The sequence below is a fragment of the Dendrobates tinctorius genome, unplaced genomic scaffold (assembly GCF_039654945.1).
Source record: "Dendrobates tinctorius isolate UK_male_01 unplaced genomic scaffold, ASM3965494v1 ptg000111l, whole genome shotgun sequence".
NCBI classification, from domain to species: Eukaryota; Metazoa; Chordata; class Amphibia; order Anura; family Dendrobatidae; genus Dendrobates; species Dendrobates tinctorius.
This window is the reverse complement of record NW_027361779.1, coordinates 24142770-24166577: the sequence shown is the minus strand read 5'-3', so window position 1 is coordinate 24166577 and position 23808 is coordinate 24142770. Positions and strand designations below refer to the sequence as shown.

At 41.3% G+C, this 23808-nt stretch overlaps 1 protein-coding gene across 1 annotated transcript in view; it reads right to left on the bottom strand.

The window, feature by feature from the left end:
- The window catches only part of BACH2 (BTB domain and CNC homolog 2), a 378746-nt gene that overhangs the window by 94909 nt on the left and 260029 nt on the right, over positions 1–23808 (bottom strand). The window contains exon 4 of the mRNA XM_073589560.1: positions 11850–12104. Within this exon, the coding sequence (XP_073445661.1) occupies positions 11850–12104 (255 nt within the window). The remainder of the gene's footprint in view (positions 1–11849; positions 12105–23808) is intronic.

Here is a 23808-nt window from a genome sequence, read left to right as displayed (position 1 = left end):
AGGTGTGAAAAAAGTGACTACAGGATAAGGGAGATTTTGAATTTCTGCACACACTAGTGGACACTGGACACTTTTGGATTGTGTGAGGCCCACTGAATATCAGAGCGCTATGTCACAGGCAGAAATTGGCTAGTGTATCACAAACTACAAGGTGTATGTAGAATTGGGCAGAATAGGAATCTCCCTAGAGTGTAGGTCTGTAAGAACGGAACAAGTCCTCCACTTATCCTTCCACAGTGACACACAGATAGCTTCACTGTGGCCGTGATAACAGCCGTTACACAGTACTGAGAGGAGCGTGCACGTACACGGCTGTCCGGTGTACGTAAAATTGTCAAGCTCCGTGTTTTTTAAGTATACGGACTGACACACGCTGTCTCTCTATAGTTTTGAATGTGATCAAACAGCAAATATATTTAACTGTTTGAAAGCTAGACAAAACTAGTAGGTGCAGGTCTGTAAGAACGGAACATGTCCTCGACTTATTCTCACAGAGTCACACACAGATAGCTTCACTGTGGCTGTGATAACAGCCGTTACACGGTACTGTGTGAGGAGCGTACACCGCTGTATGGTGTGAAAAAATGCACGCTCAGTACCTCAGCAGGACAAAAAAAAAAATTGGGATTGCTTTTAAAAAAGCAGTTTGCAGAGCAGTGGGTAAACAGCAATGCAGCTGTCAGGAAGCCTTAGAAGGCAGCCTAACAACCAACACCGCTGATCCACCACAATATAGCCTCCCCTTGCACTGCACACACAGTGACTGGTGTGTTGTACAGGCAAAATCGCTAGCAGCAGAAGCAGTTTTTTTTTCTTCTTCCCTGCCTAACGCTCTCCCTAAAGAATCAGGAGCAGCAACCTCTCCCTATGCTAAGATCGGCAGAAGTAAGATGACGGTCGGCGTGCACGCCCTTTTATAACCCCTGTGACGCCCACCAAAGCAAGCCAATCACTTGCATGCCCTTCTGAAAGATGGTGGTGACCCCTGCCTATGTCATCACGTTGCCCACAGTGTCCGTGGATCCTGATTGGCTGAAAAAGAGCGCAAAACAAACTTTTGAAACGCGACTTTGGCGCGTAAGTCGCCGACCTCGTGGCCGACCTCATCCTAGGGTCGGGTTTCGTTTCATGAAACCCGACTTTTGAAATTTTTCGACCCATTTCGCTCAACTCTAGTCATAAGGATCAAGGGGAGAGTGTGAGGTTCAGGTCTAATTAAAGGGAACCTGTCAGCAGGATTGTGCTCAACAACCTACAGACACTGTCAGGTTGGCGCCATTATACTGATTACAATGATACCTTCGTTGATGAAATCCATCTTGTGGTTGTCGTTTAATCTTTATTTTCCGTTTTGAGTTAATGATATGCCCGTGGCGGCCTGTGCGGGGGGGGGTCTTCATGTGGTGCTCTGATTAGGTATTCATATTGATGGTTTGTGACAGGTCACTGATCCCTCAGTGACCTGCCCCTTATTTTATATATATTGAAAAAAAAATCACGTTCGCTGGCGGCGGTGCCTGAGCTGCAGCATGATTGCATGTATAGTGTGCATTTAATTATTTTATTTGCTGATATAAATAAATTCAGGAAAAAACAAAATTCTGTCTCAAAATGGCGCCGGCCACGCCTGCACAGTAGCATCTATAGGCATAGGCGATTCTATAGATGCCACTGCACAGGCGCCAGCTTGATCGACAAAAAATAAGTTTTCTCCACCAAGATGGTGGCTGCGGCGCCTGCGCAGTAGCATCTATAGGATTGCCGATAGATGCTACTGTGCCGGCGCCATTTTGAGAAATTATTTTTTTTTCTTCTTAATTTAGTTACAGTATAACAGCAAATAAAATAATTAAATGCACATTATACATGCGATTATGCTGCAGCGCAGGCGCCACCACCGATGCCTTCCTGCTGAAGGTGATTTTATTTTTTTATTTATGTAATGTAAATCTAAAAAATCAAGTTGCAAAGGTGCTGCAAAAATCAACACAAAAGAGCTAAAAAAAGACAGTTCAGGAAAATATATTCAGCATTTCCTGAAGCATGTATCTTCTTGCAAAACTTGACAGGTACACTGGCATCTAAAAAATGTTGTGTGCACATACCCTGACTGGATCTCTGATGCAATAAGTGACTTAAGCCCCCCATACATCGTCACTGGTTCTCATCCATCTCTGTTATACACAGGAGTGTATGCTCTGCCAAGCAGTCCTCCTATGAGAAATCTCTGGCAGTGGTTTATCTCAGATGAAACAAAAGGATCAAAAATGCTAAATTCGACTTCCCGGATCCTTAACTCCCCAAACAATCATCTGTTCAGGGCTCCCATGTGCATTAGGTTGTCAGACAAACCTGTCGATATCAGTGGATTTGGTCGATGTTAAGGTACTGTCACACTTAGCGATGTACCAGCGATCCCGACCAGCGATATGACGCGGTCAGTATCGCTGGTACATCGTTAAGTGGTCGCTAGTGAGCTGCCATACTGGCAGATCTCACCAGCGACATCGCAGGGGTCGGGGGTCGCTACTTGACAGACGAGGCGATCCAGACGTCCTCCCACCCGCGTCCACGCGTCGCTCATCACAGCAGGAAGCTGACGACGAGAAACGGTCCAGGATGTTCTCGCACGATCAGCGATAACCAGCGAGGGAGCGGTCGGAGGTAAGTATCAGACATAGCGATATCGCTAGCAATATCGCTGCTATGTCACAAAAACCAGTGACGTTATAGCGTTATTGCTAGCGATATCTCTTAGTGTGACAGGCCCTTTAGTCTAATGTGTATGTGGACTTAAGTCTGGACTTCCATAGATTTGTAATTTTGACATGAGTGATCTTTCAATTAATGCCCAACAATTAATGAAAAATGTAACACGCGGTTCTTGCAATTGTTTGGCATATGTGACGCTCATCCATATCACAATAAGTCACCGATTGTGGCTAAACAAATATATGTAGTGTATGGCCATTTGCCACTTTTGGAGAGTAATTTAAACTGGACTGGTAAAAAAAAATCTTTGGATGTTCATACACAATTAAGGCATGAGGGAAATCCACAACTTCTGAAATTCTATGCAAAAGATGTGAGTTTTTTGGATCACAATATGGGCCTGCGACCAGGCCAGGTTAGGCTAATATTACAAATATGGTCCATGTTTCACATAATTCTCCAGCATTGGGGAACTTCTGCATGATAAAAGTAATTTTTAGCAGTTTGCACTTCTTTGTGTTAGATATTCACATCTCTTTGGTAATCAATCAGTCTTTAGTTCTTTGACAAGACTTAGGCCTCATTCCGACAACCATTTTTTTCTTGGACATGAAAAACACAAAACAATTTTCATCAGTGCTGAATCAGATCTTCACGAGTGTTTTGGATCAGATTATCGTCAGGGTTTGGCCTGAGCATCAAATTTTACCATCGATTACCATCGAAAAAATAAAATTGCAAAGCTTCTCTTACCAATTACAATTATAAATGGATACCATATGTATTGCATTCAGATAACATTTGTGTGTTGCCTGTGAATTTCACGGACCAAAAAGATTGTATGGGTGATTTGGAACCGTGAAAAAACACAGGCATGTGAACAGCACCATAGACTGTACATAATCTTTTCATGAATAACAGAGGTAGAATGAAAGACAGATTGCGAAAGACAGATTGCTGAATGAGGCCTAAAAAAGGAAAACTTCTCTTGTCTAGCCTTCTGTATTTGTATCCTATTATTATTAAAAATAATTGCTATTGTTATTTTACTACTTGCATTAAACATGGTGTACAAAAATATTTTTCTATAGATCATTTAATACGTTCAGCTGGAAAAGCAAGAATCCTGCCTTCACAAGCATTTGTACTTTCTAGGGTAGGGTTCCAGTGAAATGACTTAACCATCCACTCAAGCGCTATTAGTAACAATGATGAAGTAATGTTAATTGAATAATGGCTTCTTGCCCAGAACATTGGCATGACCTACAGTACCCTTGCTTGACAGCACTTTATAGCTTTTTTTTTTTTTTTTTTACACACTTTAAAAGAAAAAAACAACAACATGGAGAAGATGACTAAGAAACCTATAACCAGATGGTATTAAAAAAAATGCAGGTTTGTAGTCACCAGTAATGCTTTATTATTGTAAGTGCTAGTTATAGTATATTACCAAGTATATTGTGTTATTTAAAGGGTCTTCTCCCTCTAGAGACATTAATGGTATAACAATAGGACCTTGGGATTCTCTTCTATTGGAACCATTGGTGCATTCATATAATCTAACAACATATAATCCATATGAGAAGCTAAAACTATTTAAAAAAAAAAGTTTATCTTCATTTTCTAAGCTACTGAAACTGTATTGTAAAAACTTGGTCAAGCCCTTTAAATTTAGTAATACATTGTCTTCAGCAAAAGGGTTTTTCTAACATGGAGCTAACCTAAATAGAATAACTCAGTAGTATATTCACGGTTTAAATTCTGTGATGTCCCACAGCAGATAGATCATGTCAAATGTACACTTTTTTCTGTTTCAATGGTAGTCAGAAAACCCATTTACAGTACAGCACAACCCTTCCTGACATTTTTCTCACCACCTTCTTGATGTGAGTGAGCAGTTCACTTTTCCTCATAGCCAGGAAGAAATGCCTTACTAATATCAACACTCTTTGCTGAATGCAATTTGCCACAGTCACTAATCAGTAATCTCATGTTGGAGGCAGCAGTCATGTGTTAAATCCAGATTTAAAAAAAAGCAAACATCAGATAAGGGTATCTATAATGTGAAAGGTCACTGGTAAACCAATTGTGTTTCCTCTACATACTTCTAAATGTATTAGACTACAGCTCAGTTTCTTAAGAACTGGATAAAATGACAAGAAGTCTGAATATAAACCCTAATGCACTTGTCAAAGTTCTGACTATTTCCCGATACCATAGCACAATAAGATAACAACATAGTGCTGTGAGAAAGAACGATAATAGTATGTGCACATGATGTCTTTTTCAGGTGGATTCTGGAACCCACATGAAAAGGTAGTAAAAAAAAAAAGACCATTTATATGCACACTATGCATGTGTTCCATCTTCTGTAACTTCTTTTACCTGCTTCACGCTTAAACAGCTGTGAAATGGCTAAAATAAGTGACCGATCCATTCTTCTGTCGGCTTCCGCTTAGAAGCTACAACTATTTTGTATATGGATTTAAAAAGGAAACACCAGAGGCAAAGTCCCCTCAAAAGATGTTCAAAGAGACATTAGAAACATTGCTTCAGGGAAAACACTGCTAGCGTTTTCAGCTTAAAAAATTATATGCTGGTGACAAGAGATGAACGAATTTGTTTGGTTTTTGTCTCCGAATCTGATTTTGACACATTCGAGCCATATTCGGACACTATTCGTGCTGAATGTATGTTTAATGATTGGTTCCGAACAAATTCGGCAATTTCTACTCCCATTGACTCGAATGACGTTTGGCTGTGCTTTAAGAATATTGCAAAAACAATATTCGATTCCGATCGTATTCGGAACCAAATCCAACCAAATTTGCTTATCTCTACTGATGACTAAAAGATGCCATGTGCACATACCCTAGGGACTGCCAGTGCTGATCAGACAACATCAATGCTAAAGATGACCAGATATTCAAATGATATTCAAACTTCCCTAATCGCACAGATTTTAGTGGGAAATTAGATTTGCGGCAAATTTATTGTGTGCGACTTGAACATCCCCTTTTTATGCCATCGGGTCTGGAGAGACCCAAGGGAATAACAAATATGAGTTGTAGAAGAAAACTCCAAATAATACTCACTTCACCTCCATTGCTCACTCCAGTTTCCCCCATAAAGTCTTAGACGCCTCTTCTTATTTCCACCACACTCTTAAATCCTGAGCATCTTCAGACTAGGCCATGTCTTTCAGCTACTACCTGGCCCGGGATGTCACTGAGTCATAAGTCCCAGCCTAGTGGGCATGATGTAAGGTCATAATATGTGCCATGACCTTATGACATGCATTCTATGCAGGGACTTCTGGCTGTGACTAGGCCCGGGAGGATCCTGTACATACCCAGGAACGCGCCGGACCTAGCGTGAAGATGCTCTGGGTTTCATCGTATGACAGCAGGAAATATAGGTGCCAAGCATTATATTGGGGAGAGCAAGCATTGGAGGTGGCTGGAGAGGTGAGCGGTGAGATCGTAGGTCTATTTTTTTACCATTTTATTGTCCCATTATGGTTCAGATGGTGTGGACTCATGCCTGGACCAAGATTGTTTTTATTCAATAAAGATTGCTTTTTTTTTTTTTTTTTACAATCATTGCAGTAGTGGGCTCAATACCATTTCTTTCTTCTGTGTTCTTTTATATTTATAAGTAGCAGACATCCAATTAAACAAATGAGGACATAAAAATTTGCGAATATGTTGAGAAAATCTATTAGTGGCTTACTTGTCGACACTTCTGCACTTGCTTTGCTGCATTTTTCATACAGCTGAGAAGTGCAGGGGGACACATAAATAGCTGTTCCTTCTGTAATAGAAGAGGTGTAGAGTTCTCCAAACACCCTGGGAATTGAACATGGTCCAAACATAAATGCACAGTTTTATGGCAAAGTGGATAGCCACCATAGCAGAATATCAGTTACCGTATATACTCGTGTATAAGCTGAGTTTTTCAGCTCCCCCTCGGCTTGTACACCAGTCAATTGTCCCAGAAAGACAGTGGGGGAGGGGGTGCAGCGGAGCAGCGGATCACAGATGAAGGAGCTGGCGGCTGTGGCTAAAGCCTGTGCCGCTGCTGTAATAGCGCACAGTGCCAGCCGCAGCAGTTGGTTTCCAGCACACATCCTACTCACCTACCTGTGTACCCTCGCTGGCACTGCATCTCGTTCGTTCAAGCGTCAGCAGCTCTTTCGGTCGAGCGATCATGTCGCCCCGTTCATTAAGGTAATGAATATGCACGCCTCTCCATTCCCATAGGCATTCATTACCCTAATGAGCGGGGCCACGAGACTGCTCGGCCGGAACAGCTGCTGGCGCAGAACGAACGAGATGCATCAGGGCGTGCAGGAAGGTAAAAAGGATGTTTTTTTTTAAACAGGAATCATGCATACAAGGATAGGGGATAAATAGCCATACATACAAGGATAGGGGATAAGGAGCCATGCATACCAGGACAGCGACGGGGGCAGCCATGCATACAATGACAGGGATGGGGGAGCCATGCATACAATGACAGGGATGGGGGAGCCATGCATACAATGACAGGGATGGGGGAGCCGTGCCTACCAGGACAGGGACCGGGGAGCCAGGCTTACAATAACCGGGACCGGGGAGCCATGCATACAATGATAGGGACGGGAAAGCCATGCATACCAGGATAGGGATGAGGGAACAATGCATACCCGCCTTATACTAGAGTCAATAAGCTTACCCAGTTTTTCGTGACAAAATTAGGTGCCTCGGCTTATATTGGGGTTGGCTTATACTCGAGTATATACGGTATGTACGAACGGTCATGAAAGAACAACAGAATGCATTTAAAGGTAACCATGTAGGCAAACGCCTCTGTTATGTGTGTTTTCAGGTAGTGATGTCTGAAGCAGAGAACATCTCTCTCTCTCAGCATCCGAACTCCGAACACTAAACGAACTTCCGGAAGAAGTCAGTGTTTGGAATAAAGTACAGGTCACTAAATGGACTTCCAGTACGAACAGCAAACTTAACAGTGCAGGTTCGCGCATCTCTAATGAATGTCAAGGGAGTGGTGCGCTCCTGAAGATTAACAGTTTGGACAAGTGGTATGAGCACTTTACCTTTATAGCAAGGAGAAGCTCAGGAACATCTGGTGATTCGGCCAGCTTCAAAGTGGCGTTTGCAGGCTCTCAAGAATTGTGCCTGGAAGCGGCATGCCCTCCTTGCCTAGGTAATAGAGATGGGTGAACCCGAACAGTAAAGTTCGGCATCCGTACCGAACACCTACTGCTCGGGCACGGAAACCGAACATGGACTTCACAAGGAAGTCCGTATTACTGTTCGGGTTCGGCTACCCGAACACCGGGTGTTTGTCGCACTGTCATATGCATGGCAGCACGGCAAAGCTTCTGGTCGGCTGTGAAATTATCCCACCTGGCCAGAGAGCCGCCATTCCCACGCTGTCAAAAAAGACAGCATGAGCGCGCAGCTATGATCGGAGGCATAAAATTTACTTCCGGTCACTGGTGTCAACTCATGGGACTACTGATCCCATCATCCGACACCTGCAGCAGTTAATAACACCTGCAGCCGTTAATAACAGTGACAGTCGGAGTGGCTGATAGGGGTATTCATGAGCAGCTCCTGCTCTGTAAATAAATGATTTGAAAAAAAAAAAACGGCGTGGGTACCCCTGTATTTTTGATAACCAGCCAGGCAAAACTCACAGCTGGGGGCTGCAACCCTCAGCTGTCAGCTTTAACAAGGCTGGTTAACAATATTAGAGGGGTCCCCATGCAGTTTTTTTTTAAATTATTTTAATGAATAATTTAAAAAAAACACATGGGGTCCCCCCATTTTTGACAATCAGCCTTGCTAAAGCAAACAGCTTGGGGCTGATTAGTAATGGAGAGGCTAGCGGAGATCTCACCGAGGTCACGGCAGTTCAGTCTGACTGGGAACGGATCCTCAGTGACTGGAGGTAACCTCGCAGCAGTTCAGTCACCAGTGATTCTCGGCCTGGACGGTTGCATCTTGGCACCGTGCAGGTTGAAAACTGTTTAACGCCCAGACATGGATTACGGCGTGGGACAAAACGACAGACAGGTATGGTATGGTATATTGTTGTTTTTTTATTTTTGGTTTATTATTCGAGATCAAGGGCTTCGGTGGAATTAGACATTAGGTGACTATAGCTGTGTTATTTTTAAATAAAAATGGAAAACTTTGTTTTATTTCTAATAAAGGACTTTAATCTGGCTGTGTGTTATTTACGATACAACTACAGTCATATGCAAAAGTTTGGGCACCCCTATTAATGTTAACCTTTTTTCTCTCTAACAATTTTGGTTTTTGCAACAGCTATTTCAGTTTCATATATCTAATAACTGATGGACTCAGTAATATTTCTGGATTCAAATGAGGTTTATTGTAGTAACAGAAAATGGGCAATCTGCATTTAATCAAAATTTGGCTGGTGCAAAAGTATGGGCACCCTTATCATTTTCTTGATTTGAACACTCCTAACTACTTTTTACTGACTTCCTGAAGCACTAAATTGCTTTTGTAACCTCATTGAGCTCTGAACTTCATAGCCAGGTGTATGAAATCATGAGAAAAGGTATTTAAGGTGGCCACTTGCAAGTAGTTCTCCTATTTGATTCTCCTATGAAGAGTGGCATCATGGGCTCCGCAAAACAACTCTCAAATGATCTGAAAACAAAGATTATTCAACATAGCTTTTCAGGGAAAGGATACAAAAAGTTGTCTCAGAGACTTAACCTGTCCGTTTCCACTGTGAGGAACATAGTAAGGAAATGGAAGAACACAGGTACAGTTCTTGTTAAGTCCAGAAGTAGCAGGCCAAGAAAAATATCAGAAAGGCAGAGAAGAAGAATGGTGAGAACAGTCAAGGACAATCCATAGACCACCTCCAAAGACCTGCAGCATCATAAAAAAGTGTTTTTCTTGGAATGCTGTGTTTTTTAGCCTCCATGCATAACACCTTTTTGTATGACCAAACAACTCAATCTTTGTTTCATCAGTCCACCGGACCTTCTTCCAAAATGTAACTGGCTTGTCCAAATGTGCTTTTGCATACCTCTGGCGACTCTGTTTGTGGCGTGCTTGCAGAAACGGCTTCTTTCGCATCACTTTCCCATACAGCTTCTCCTTGTGCAAAGTGCGCTGTATTGTTGACCGATGCACAGTGACACCATCTGCAGCAAGATGATGCTGCAGGTCTTTGGAGGTGGTCTGTGGATTGTCCTTGACTGTTCTCACCATTCTTCTTCTCTGCCTTTCTGATATTTTTCTTGGCCTGCCACTTCTGGGCTTAACAAGAACTGTACCTGTGTTCTTCCATTTCCTTACTATGTTCCTCACAGTGGAAACTGACAGGTTAAATCTCTGAGACAACTTTTTGTATCCTTCCCCTGAAAAGCTATGTTGAATAATCTTTGTTTTCAGATCATTTGAGAGTTGTTTTGAGGAGCCCATGATGCCACTCTTCATAGGAGATTCAAATAGCAGAACTACTTGCAAGTGGCCACCTTAAATACCTTTTCTCATGATTTGATACACCTGGCTATGAAGTTCAAAGCTCAATGAGGTTACAAAGCCAATTTAGTGCTTCAGGAAGTCAGTAAAAAGTAGTTAGGAGTGTTCAAATCAAGAAAATGATAAGGGTGCCCATACTTTTGCACCGGTCAAATTTTGTTTAAATGCAGATTGCACATTTTCTGTTAGTACAATAAACCTCATTTGAATCCAGAAATATAACTGAGTCCATCAGTTATTAGATATATGAAACTGAAATAGCTGTTGCAAAAACCAAAATTGGTAGAAAGAAAAAAGATTAACATTAATAGGGGTGCCCAAACTTTTGCATATGACTGTATAGGATTAGTAATGGACAGGTGTCTTACAGATGCCTCTCCATTACTAAGCCGTGGTCTTGATGTCACCTGACAATATAAAGGTGATATCAATCCCACAAATATTAACCCCACTTGACACCGCTACAAGGCAAGTGGTAAGAGTCGGACAAAGTGCCAGAATTGGCGCATCTAATAGATGTGCCTTTTCAATGCAGCTGCGGGCTGCTATTTTTAGGCTGGGGGGCCAATATCCATGGTCCCTTACCAGCTTGAAAATACCACCCCCGGTTGTCTGCTTTAGCAAGGCTGGTTGTCAAAAATGGGGGGGGGATCCCATGCCATTTTTTTAATTATTTAAATCATTAAAAAAAACAGCATGAGGACCCCTCTATTCTTGATAATCAGTCTTGTTGAAGCTGACAGCTGAGGGTTGCCTAGCTGGTTATCAAAAATACAGGGGAACTCATGCAGTTTTTTTTTAAATTTATTTACAGAGCAGGAGTGGCTTATGAATACTCCCATCACCCTGCAGGTGCCGGATGATGGGATCAGTAGTCCCATTAGCTGACACCAGTGACTGGAGGTAAAGTTTATACCTACGATCACAACTGTGCACTCACGCTGTCTTTTGACAGCGTGGGAACGGCGGCTCTCTGACCGGCAGGGATGATCTCACCGCCGATCGGAAGAGGTGTTTTCCTCACTATCGTGCACATGACAGCGTGGCAAACACTGGATCTTTGGGCCCCCCATTCAAATGAACGGGGTCCGGGTACTGTTATGGTACCCGAACCCGAACTTTTTGTAACTGTTCGGCCGAACCCCCCGGACTCGAACATCCATGAGTCCGCCCATCTATACTAGGTAACCTAGGCAATAAAATTAAAAATCTTGAGAACAGAAAGGATTTTTATTAAAATGGCAAAGTTGCTTGTTTTTATAAGCACTTTTCAAATTGTATGTATTAGTGAAGATTATACAACCTTTTTAACTCCAATTGACTTTTAATTACTTCAATTTATAAAATATTACTGACTGTATAAAGATATACCGTTGGACTAAACACAAACGCCATTTGAGTTGCATCACGATCTGTAATTCTCGGATTGATTGCAAGGAGGCATGGCGGCGCTCAATTAGTTGATTTTTTACAGACTAGGAAAACTAATGACATATTGATGGTTAAAAAAGATGAAAAACTGATCCAGCACACTAGATAACCCAGAAAAGTGCCATGTGAATTTGTCCTGACTGCAAAGTAATAAATGACATTATAACATACCTCTTCTGGCAAGCTGACTACCAATCCATGTTCCGTTGGCCCAACCAGCACTTGCAGGAAGTACTCACTGCATGCAGCCAGCACTGCCCGATGGGCTCGAAACTCCTTTCCTTCCACAACTAAAGTGACATCACAGAGAATGTCTTGTTTCCACTGGTCATTGAGGCACTGAAGAATATTGGTACAATGTACAGTTGACTCATACACGTACATGGGAGATTCAGTCTTGTCATCTGCAGACATTCCGTTCAAACCCTGAAAAATAAATCAAGATGGTAAACAAAGACTATGGCTAATCATGAATATATTATCTCACATTGCATTAAATTTATTAAACCCATGTCACATTCCAAATATTGGACGATTAAGTCATTGGGCTGTTCTTTGGTTCCTCTTGTTTTTCAGTTTTTCATTAGGTGTGATACACTGGTAGAATGCTTTATGGCACTGCGTAATGCTCTTTGTACTCATGTTCAAAACATGATTATAAATTAAAGGCAATGATGTAACTAAGAAATTAATTGCTTAGTGGAACAATAGTTACATCTAAGTAAAGAATATTCTCACAGGTCTAGTTACAAAATGCTTAGGTGATATGACTTGCAATACAGTCTGTGTGTCCCCATTATCCTCCTGGCACAACACCACCTACTTGTATGGTGTTTGTATGTTTAACTATATACACAGTAATTTGGAAAAAGGACGTTTTTCACCCACAACTATAAAAAATAGCAGTAGAGTTAATATTTTTTTTACAGAGAGCACACAAGTAATGGTTGATTAACCAATATGAGCAGGAAGAAAAATTGTATTTTTAGAAGGAAAATGAATGGCTATTATCAGCTCTGTAAGCTGCAATCAGACAAAAAACTGCATATAAAAGTTGCTACTCTAGACTGCTTACTGGTTATAATATGATCTCCATGTGTGCATGAGGACTGAAATTATATTATAGGGTTACTAGCTTGGCCCTTGCAAAATTTTCGCACATTGCTCATCGGGGGCGCAGGCAATTTTAGGAAAATCAAACTGGTCAAATGTAAATGTATTTCATGAGCTGATGAATACAGACAGTTATTTATATATGCAGCTTGGTAATACAATAAATTGGTTTGATAAATAGAGGCCAAAAAATGTCTTCCGGTTGAGGTGCCACCTGCAGGTCATTGTGTCTTTCTGTATGTTTATGAAAATGAATATTTAAACTGTATTTAGTGATAAAATCGTGAATGTGTGGTTTATTTTCCTCTTTTCTTGCTGAAGGAAGCAAGTATACCTTTGAAATGGTGTATCGTTTGTGTGTGTGGGGCAAAGTAATCACCGAAAAAGCAGTGCATGTATACAAACGTGTTTGCATATGTGACTCACCTGCAGTGAAGTTTGCAATCCTCCAATGTGCCTGAAATAAGCTGGGCAAGCACTTGAGCAAGCTGGAAAGACCCCAAGGCAAATGTTTGGATTTGTTTGTGATGTCTGTAAGTAGCTTTGTGGTAGCGTGCTTTGGGGTAGCCTGCTGCCATCTGCAGGTAATTTGACCTTTCAAATGGTGTATCATTTGTTTGTGTGGGTGGAGTATCAACAGCGCAAGTGTGCAATTCAATAGGCAGTGCATGTTTACAAATGTGTTTGCATATGTGCCTCACCTGCAGTGAAGTTTGCAATCCACCTATTTGGCTAAAATAGGTTGGGCAAGCAGTTCCACAAGCTGGAAGCCCCCAAGGCAAATGTTTGGATTTGTTTGTGATGTCTGTAAGCAGCTTTATTTTGCAAATTATGGTGGAAAATAAGTATTTAGTCATTAACAAAAGTTCATCTCAATATTTTGTTATATATCCTTTGTTGGCAGTGACAGAGGTCAAACGTTTTCTGGTGGTATGTTGGCCCATGCCTCCAAGCAGATCTCCTCTAGAGCAGTGATGTTCTGGGCCTGTCGCCGGGCAACACGGACTTTCAAATCCCTCCAAAAGTTTTCTATGGGGTTGAGATCTGAAGCCTGGCTAGGCCACTCCAGGACCTTCATATGCGTCTTACGAAGCCACTCCTTTGTTGCCTTGGCGGTGTGCTTGGGATCATTATCATGCTGAAAGATACATCCACGTTTCATCTTCAATGCCCTTACTGATGGAAGGAGGTTTGCACTCAAAATCTCATGATACATGGCCCCATTCATTCTTTCAAGTACACGGATCAGTTGTCCTGGTCCTTTTGCAGAGAAACAGCCCCAAAGCATGATGTTGCCACCCCCATGCTTCACAGTAGGTATGGTGTTTTGTTATGAATGGGTCACCGAGGAGGAAAACAAGACCAAGCCAAGTCAAAGAAAACCAGGGAGTTTGGTAACTACGCGGATTGCAGACCCCTGATCCTAACCACACAACTAACAGCAGCCGTGGAGCATACCTACGATGATTCTAGACGCCTCGTCACAGCCGGAGGACTAAATAAGCCTAAAGCAAGAAAAGGGGAAATCTAAAACTGCACCAGAGCAGACCCCAAACGAATAGACAGCCCCCCACACATGTATTGACGGTGAGACAAGATGAAAACACGAACACAGGTAGGAAAATAGGCTGAGCAAACGATGGGGCCCACACTAGCTAGAAAGGACAGGAAAGGAAAGATACTGTCTGGAATCACGCCAAAAAACCCTGCGAAAATGTCCAACACTTCTGATAGCAAAAAAAATACCCTGAAGTCACTAGACTTCTCCCACTATATCAGCACTCTGGCATATTCTGAGAACAGAGCAAAAAGAGGCCAATCTAATAAGGGACAAAAAGCAAACAGGCACATACAGTGACATAAGAATGGAAATTCAGCACAGCCCTAGCCAGGGCTGGCTGACCACACAAAAAACTGAATAGACCAAACCAAAACAAATGTGAACATTAGAAGAGAACACTTAGCTTGAGAAGGCAGGAACTGAGCTGGAAACTAAGACCTCAGGAGGCAGGAAAAAATCACCAGCATGGGAATAGGGAGTAGGCTGTCTTAAATCCAGTCTGAGACTCCAGATGTCCAATCCTCTTCCGGATTATCAGGTGGCAGGTCTCTGTTAATTAGATCATTTTCACTACCTCCTGCCACCACCAGAGGGAGCCCGGAAAGAGAACTCACAACTCTTCTGTCAGCACAACCAGCTCCCTCACCAGAAACCAGAGGCAGACCATAAAATGAGTTCACAAGTGTTCTTTGGATGCAACTTAGCATTCTGTCTCCTCCAAACACGACGAGTTTTGTTTCTACCAAACAGTTCTACTTTGGTTTCATCAGACCATATGACATTCTCCCAATACTCTGCTGGATAATCCAAATGCTCTCTAGCAAACTTCAGATGAGCCCGGACATGTACTGGCTTAAGCAGGGGGCACGTCTGGCACTGCAGGATCTGAGTCACTAGTGGTGTAGTGTGTTACTGATGGTAACCTTTGTTACGATGGTCCCAGCTCTATGCAGATCATTTGCTAGGTCCCCACGTGTGGTTCTGAGATTTTTTGCTCAATGTTCTTGTGATCATTTTGACCCCACGGGGTGAGATCTTGCATGGAGCCCCAGATCGAGGGAGATTATTAGTGGGCTTGTATTTCTTCCATTTTCTTATTATTGCTCACACAGTTGATTTCATCACACCAAGCTGCTTGCCTATTGCATATTCAGTCTTTCCAGCCTCGTGCAGGACTACAATTTTGTTTCTATTGTCCTTTGACCGCTCTTTGGTATTCCCCATAGTGGAGTTTGGAGTGTGACTGTTTGAGGTTGTGGACAGGTGTCTTTTATACTGATAACAAGTTCAAACAGGTGCCATTACTACAGATAATGAGTGGAGGACAGAGAAGCCTCTTAAAAGAAGTTCATGAATGAACCTGCGAATGACTCATAAAGATCCCCTTCCTCTGATATTACGAGTGTGTATAGGGACTTAGGTTTAGAGTCTGCGCTAGCCAGTGGCAAGCTTCAAGCCACAACAGCATCCTCCACAGTGCTAACGTCCGACAGTGCACCTGATATCGGGCATTGTTGATTAGCGGCAGTGTCTGTCGCCGCGCTGCAGTCCCTCTTGGCGTCCGCAGTTGCGACGCCGCACGCATGGTAGGTCTAGACGGACTCTGACCCTCTGCCTATGGTTCAGCTCCTGTGACCTTATACCGTGCGTGCACTTCTCTGACACCTGTGAGTCCAACAGGCTCAGCATTTATGTTAATACCTTAGGCGTCTCTGTGAAGCTAACAGAGTACGCTCAGTGACGTACAACCCGCGTGCAATAATATCGCCATATTTAGTGTTCGCCATTATTTAGCAGCAGTGTTAACACCTTCTGCACGGTGGACCCCGAGCGGCGAACGCACTTTATTATTTATTTATTTAGTGCGTTCCGCCGTTCCTAACAACAGGTCTGTGAGAGACAGAAATCTTGCATGTTTTAGGTGACCAAATACTTATTTTCCACTATAATTTGCAAAATAAATCTTGCCAAATCAGACAAGGTGATTTTCTGGATTTGTTTTCTCATTTTGACTCTCATAGTGGTGGCCTCTCTCCTCTTTTAAGTGGTAGAACTTGCACAATTGGTGGCTGACTAAATACTTTTTTCCCCACTGCATGTACAAGAATGAATTAAGTGGCAGCCACTGAAAAAGAATTGAGAACATTTTAAATAAACCTTATAGTGGACAGATACAACTGAAACAATGGTGGACCTAACATCTGACATCAAGATTTTAATTTCTTCTTGTGAATACAGAGAAAACTGTCTGCAAACCCAGTCTTTTTTTTTCAGACCAAAGTATCAACTACTATAAATCTTAATGGTTGCCTCCTTTTAGAAGTCATTTGCCTACCAGCTTAGTCCATTGTAAAAAAAAAAAAGAAAAAAAAAAAAAAGAAACCGCAATTCACTTAACCTCTCCAAGTCCAGGGCTGTATATCCACACTGCTCCTGTATGCACTGATTGGTTGCAGCAGTGACATCGCATCAACAGCGCTGTAGCCTATGCGCAATCACTGTGACGGTGCCGGTGATACAACACTAGACCCGGGTTGGGTAACTAAAGTGTATTTTTTATTGTGTCTACTTTTTTTTTCTTACAATGGACTGGGGCAGCAGGAAAACCATTTTTCTGAGATGACACAACCACTTTAAATTTCATTCTTGAAACTCACAAATGAATGCTTAACTTAAGATTTGGCTTTCTACTGTGTTATTGAGCATTACTTGTGTCAGCTCAAAAATATGCATTCAGTAATTATGATGTAAATTAGATACATATTTTAGCTTTTTGTGTGGATAAAGGAAATGGAGAAACAGGATATTTCAAAATTTAGCTACATAACCCAAATAGTAAAACTTAAAAGCTGCCATTTAGGGAATAGTCAGCAAATATATTTTATTGAATATCTCAGTGAGACATAACACAGTTGGCATGCAATTAGACAAAAAGTACATTTGCTTTTTAATTTATTGCTAAATCGCCTCAAGTTCCAACTGTTTCATCATGTTTTACCGCAACTCAGCTTTCATTTTATTTGATAAAATTAAATTTATATACTTGATTTATGCGCTTAATATGCAGATTTAACCCAATCTATATTACAATGGCATGCAAGCACATAGGACATATTGTTCGGTTGTGCTAACAACTGAGAAGAAGCTCATCAAATTGTTAATACTAGTTATATCATGTCTTGGATTGTTGGAAAGAGGGCCATTTTAGGATGCCGCTTGGGGTCCTTTGCAGTAGGAGGTCCAGAGCTGCGAAACTAAGTAGTGCTTGTTATCTGAGGGTTACTTTAAAGGGGTTCCGCAAAATGAAGAATTTTAAAGGAATCGCGGGAGGGAGGGAGGGAGGGAGGGAGGGAGGGAGAGAGAGAGAGAGAGAGAGAGAGAGAGAGAATTTTTTTTGTTTGGTCCGGTACCCAGAAAGAATTTCGGGTTAAATGAGTATCTGGAGGATCCGCCAGAAAAAAAAACGTTGCAAGCTCCGTTTTGAAATCTTTGAGGATGGTGACGGACAGCAACTTTTGGCGGATCCTCAAAAAAAACGGATGCAACGGACAGCAATCCGTCACAATCCGCCATTAATGAAAGTCAATGGAGAAAAAAAACGGATCCTCAAAAGAAAATTGAGGATCCGTTTTTTTCAAAACCTGGCGGATTGTGACTGATTGTAAAAAACTGAAGTGTGAAAGAGGCCTAAGTCTGCAGTCACTCTATGTCACTGCAGACTTATGAAACCCCCCCAGCACATGCACTGTGGGGATTCAAAAGTTTCTGTGTTTGGACTGGAGGGTATGTATGTGTTATACATACTCTTGGCCTGTGCAAATCTACTGTGCGTGTCCTAACTCCATACACTTGTAATGAGCAAGGCCGCGCCCCGACTAGTGATGTGGCCGTTCAGTGGATGTGGCCGAGTGAGGCTGTGCCCACTGGCTGCAAGTCTGTATAAGGCCGGAATCACACATGCGAGAAACACGACCGAGTCTCGCATGTTAATGCCCGGCACTCGGGACCGGATTGTGCGGCCGCATAGCAATACATGCAGCTGAACGCCTATTTCTCACTGCAAAACGCAAATAAATTTATATAATTTATACAATGTGATTTTCTGTATTTTATTTTTGATATTCTATCTCTCAATGTTAAAATTAACCTACCCTTAAAATTGTAGACTGTTCATGTCTTTGTCAGTGGGCAAATGTACAAAATCAGCAAGGGATCAAAAACTTCTCTCCCACACTGTATATTGATTTATCACTGCAGTAAGGCATATGTTGGACAAACTGCTGAAATTATCATCATTCTTTTGAATGAACATTATTTAACAATTGAATTACATCGTAAACAGGCAAAAAAAGGAAAGGAAACTGGATCAGATGAGACAAAAAGGATAGGATGGGGAAAGAACATTGTGAGACAACCATAGCCCAACATTTCCATGCATTTGGCAATAAGGTGCTTGGTGCAGCTCTCTCCCATGACATCATTAGGCAGGGGAGAGTAGGGCGGCCATACACATCATATGGTAGGCAAATCCCGCTAAAATTGGTGGGTTTGGCCAATTTTAATTTAGTCTGTACGTGGGTGTTCAATCTCTGTGATTACAAGAGTTACTATTAAAAAAGAGAGCACTGAAAATTTCCCATGCCCTGAAAGTATGCCATAACCTATAAATATTTTTATACTTCCAAAGTGTGTAAAGTGATGACAGTCTGATTACTGGTGAATTACGAACTGACAGTAGGATGTGCTTGTTACAATGAAGTTACACAGTCATTGCCAGTGGGGGAAGAAGAAAGATGTATAAGCACATTGTATGTACGCTTTACAAAGCATAATACTAATAATAGTTACAAGTAACTCCTTTTGCACCTTTTGGTACTTTCACTATGACTCTTGCCTGACCGCAGTAAACAACCCCAAGTTCACGTGAAATATGAAGAAATTTAAACATTGCTTTGCACAAGATCAATAGTAGCATCCATTATTCTTTCATGTCCATTCACACTACCGTATATGTTTATTGCAAGTCAATATCTAAACACCACTATCACTTTTTAATTTTGCTTCTATTCCCTTGGGATGTAATCACCATGGCTCTCATACATTTCACATACAATATATTTGAATTTAAAAAACATGGGTAAAATAAAGGTACACCTAGTGAATCAATGAATGCACAGCAATCTGAGGTTTTATGCATGAGAGGAATCCCAAACACCATAAATAAGAACTCAAACATGCTCCTCATTATTTTATTAAAAAAGCAAACTACATGTACTGAACATGATATCTTTATTAAACAAATAAGATTCCTGTGAAAAGTAAAGACATGGGGCCACATGGTGAGGTGCTGGGTTCAAATCCAACCAAAACCAAAAACTGCAAGGAGTTTGTATGTTCTCCCTGTTTTTGTGTGGCTTCTTTACTTCGGGTACTTCTGTTTCTTCCCACCTCCAAAGATCATACTGATAAGATTGTGAGCCCCAATGGGGACAAAAGATGACGATGCATGTAATGTGCACTGGAAATTCATAGCCCGTATTTAAGTGAGTTAAATATATAAATATATCATATTGTTCTGATGAGGAACAGAACTGTTGTATTAGAGCTATAAAGCTCAGCACAAGTTCTGCTGTAACACGTTCAGCTATCAGTGGATTGTTCAGGACAGTGATAGTCTGATTAGGGGAAGTGCTCTGGAACAGCTGATGGAGGAGGCTGGTGATTTTGCAATGTTTGTAACAGCAGCATGTCAGGAGCTGAAAGGGAGGTGAGCATCAGCTGATGTTTAGAAATCAATGGGCTAGAGAGCTAACTAGGATGCTAGGAGTTAACACCTCTCCTAGAATGTAGGTACTGTGCATATTTAGCCAGAGCCTGGGCAGGCACTAGTGGCTGAGACTCATGGAAACCAGGTGTACATTATATGTAAGATAAAAGCTTTCATTGCACAGAATGACAGTAGATAGAAAAAGCAAGTCAATTGCAAACTTGCTTATTTCCATGCTGTCTGACTAATTAAAGCAATTTAATAACTTCATAATAACCCTTTAAGATTCAACAAAAAAATTCTAAGAACATCAAAGAAAGGATTCCTGAGAAATGCACTTTCCTCATAAGGCCTAGAGCTAGGCATAGAACATTTTTAGTATTGTCCCATATCTCACACTACTGCTTTATTTATTCACATAGAATCATAGAATCGTAGAGTTGGAAGGGACCTCCTGGGCCATCTGGTCCAACCCCCTGCTCAAAGTAGGATTCGCTAAATCATACCAGACAGATGTCTGGGCAGCCTCTGTTTGAAGACTTCTATTGAAGGAGAACTCACCACCTCTCGTGGCAGCCTGTTCCACTCATTGATCACTCTGTCAAAAAGTTTGTTCTAATATCTAATCTGTGTCTCCTCCCATTCAGTTTCATCCCATTGCTTCTAGTCTTTCCTTGTGCAAATGAGAATAAAGATGATCCTTCTACAATGTGACAGCCCTTGAGATATTTGTAGACAGCTATTAAGTCTCCTCTCAGTCTTCTCTTTTGCAAGCTAAACATTCCCAAATCCTGGAACCTTTCCTCATAAGACAGGGTTTGCAGACTGGTCACCATTCTGGTTGCTCTTTTCTGAATTTGCTCCAGTTTGTTGATGTCTTTTTTAAAATGTGGCGCCCAAAACTGGACACAGTATTCCAGATGAGGTCCGACCAAACAGGAGTTGAGGGCAATAATGACTTCACGTGATCTAGAATGTATGCCTCTGTTAATACATCCTAGAATTGCATTTGCCTTTTTTGCTGCTGCATCTCACTGTTGACTCATATGTCTGTCATCTATAAGTATACCCAAGTCTTTTTCACATGTGCTGTGGCTTAGCCCTATTCCTCCCATTCTGTATATGCTTTTTCATTTTTATTGCCCAGATGTAATACTTTGCATTTTTCCCTGTTAAAAACCATTCTGTTAGTTGCTGCCCACTGCTCCAGTTTATTTATATCTTTTTGAATCCTCTCTCTCTCTTCTCTAGTATTAGCTATCCCCTCCTAGCTTTGTGTCATCAGCAAATTTAATCAGTTTACCCTCAATTCCTTCATCTAAATCTTTGATAAAGATGTTGAACAATACAGGGCCCAGGACAGAGCCCTGTGGTACCCCACTTGAGACATTCTTCCAACTGGATGTGCAGCCATTTACGACCACTCTTTGGGTCCAATCACTAAGCCAGTTATGAATCCACCTAACAGTTGCCTTGTTCATTCCATACTTAGTCATTTTTTCAATAAGGATTGTGTGAGATACTTTGTCAAATGCTTTTCTGAAGTCAAGATATACTATATCTACAGCATTTCCCTGATCCACCCAATCAGTGATTCTGTCATAGAAGGAAATTAAGTTAGTCTGACAAGACTTATTAGTTACAAACCCATGCTGACTCTGTTTAATCACTTAATTCTTATCAAGGTACTGACATACATGTTGTTTAATAATTTTTTCAAAGATCTTTCCTGGTATAGAAGTCAGACTCACTGGCCTATAGTTGCCTGGGTCCACCTTCTTCCCCTTTTTGAAGATAGGAACAACATTTGCTCTTCTCCAGTCTTCTGGGACTTCTGTTCTATAAGAATTTTCAAAGATTATGGAGAGGGGTTCAAAAATTTCTTCTGCTATCTCCTTCAGTACTCTGGGGTGTAATTCATCTGGACCTGGAGACTTGAATTAATTTAGGTTAGCTAAGTGTTTCCTCACTATCTTTCTGTTTATAGATATCCTGGATTCTTCTATTCCCTTAATAGGACAGTGAAGAACAGTTGATGTTACATTTCCTTTCTGAGAGAAAACAGATGCAAAATAGGAATTTAAAAGTTTGGCCTTCTCAACATCCTGTCTTACCATTTCATCATTTTCATCCTGTAAAAATCCTATAGCATCTTTGACTTTTCCTTTACTTTTGACATATCCCCAAAATCCTTTATTATTGCTTTTGATGTCTCTTGCAAGCCTCAATTCATTGTCAGCTTTAGTAATCTGATTTGTGCACTGCAGGTTCTGCAGACAGCATTATATTCTTCTTTAGATATGCCTTCCTCTTTCCATTTTATAAACATTTCTTTCTTCCTTTTTAGCATGTGTTTAAGTTCTGTGTTCATCCATCCTGGTTTCCTTAAATGCTTCCTATTCTTCCCTCTTTTCGGAATTGTTAACAATTGTGCTTTGAGAATTTCATTTTTCAAGATTTCCCATCCTTCCTGGACATTTTTGTCCTTAAGGATATCCAGCCATTGGATCCCTCCAATTCTCTTTCTGAGTCCCTTAAAATCTGCCTTTCTGAAATCTTACCTTGACGTCTGAGTCTTCACAGGTCTTCCTCCTCTAGTTATACAAAATTCTAAAATAGCATGGTCGCTACCTCCTAGGGTCCCAGCCACTTTTACCTCCTCAACCATTTCCTCCCTATTTATAAGGATTAGATACAAGGTAGCAGTTTCCCTTGTTTTCTCCCCTACCTTTTGGAAAATAAAGTTGTCAGCAAGAGAGGATAAGAATTTCCTTGACCTGTTAGTTTTGCCTGAGAGAGATTCCCAACAAATGTCTGGATAGTTGAAATCTCCCATGACAACTATGTCATATTTTTTGAAGAACTTGGCCATTTGATGCATAAAGAGTTCATCCATATCTTCAACTTGCACAGGTGGTCTCTAGTACATGCCTACAATCGTGTCCTTTCCATTGTTCTATCCTTGTATTCTTACCCAAACAGTTCCAACAGAACTCCCAGTCTCTGAAGCTCCAATCTCTGTGCAGATATACGCGTTTCTAACATACAATGCGACACCTTCTCCTCGTTTATCAAGTCTGTTTCTTGCAAATAAGTTGTATCCTTCTAGCCTTGTATTCCAATCATGTGTATTGTCCCACCAAGTTTCAGTGATTCCAATGACATCATATTTCTTTTCCTGCGTTAGTAGTTCCAATTCTCCTTGTTTGTTGCCTATGCTTTGTGCATTAGTATAGAAACATTTTAGTTAGTGATTGGTTTCCCATTCTCCAATATTTTTATTATTTAGATTTTTTTTTCTTTCCTCCCACTTCTAATAGCAAAGTTCTCAATAGCATTTGTCAGGTGTATGGCTTTTTCTGGCCTTTTGCTTTCCTTCCCACATTGTTCTAGTTTAAAGCTCTCCTGATGAGTGTAGCAAGGTGACTTCCAAATACATGTTTTCCAGTCTTCGTAAGGTGCACCCCATCTCTAGCAAGTAGTCCATCATATAGGTAATTCACTCCGTGATCCAGAAATCCAAAACCTTGCTGACGGCACCATCGACGTAGCCAGTTGTTCACCTGCAGAATCTTATTCCACCTCCTTGTTCCATGGCCATCCACTGGGAGGATGGAAGAGAAGACCACCTGCGCTCCCAGTTCTTTCACTTTCTTACCTAAGTTTTCAAAGTCACTGCAGATGGTTTC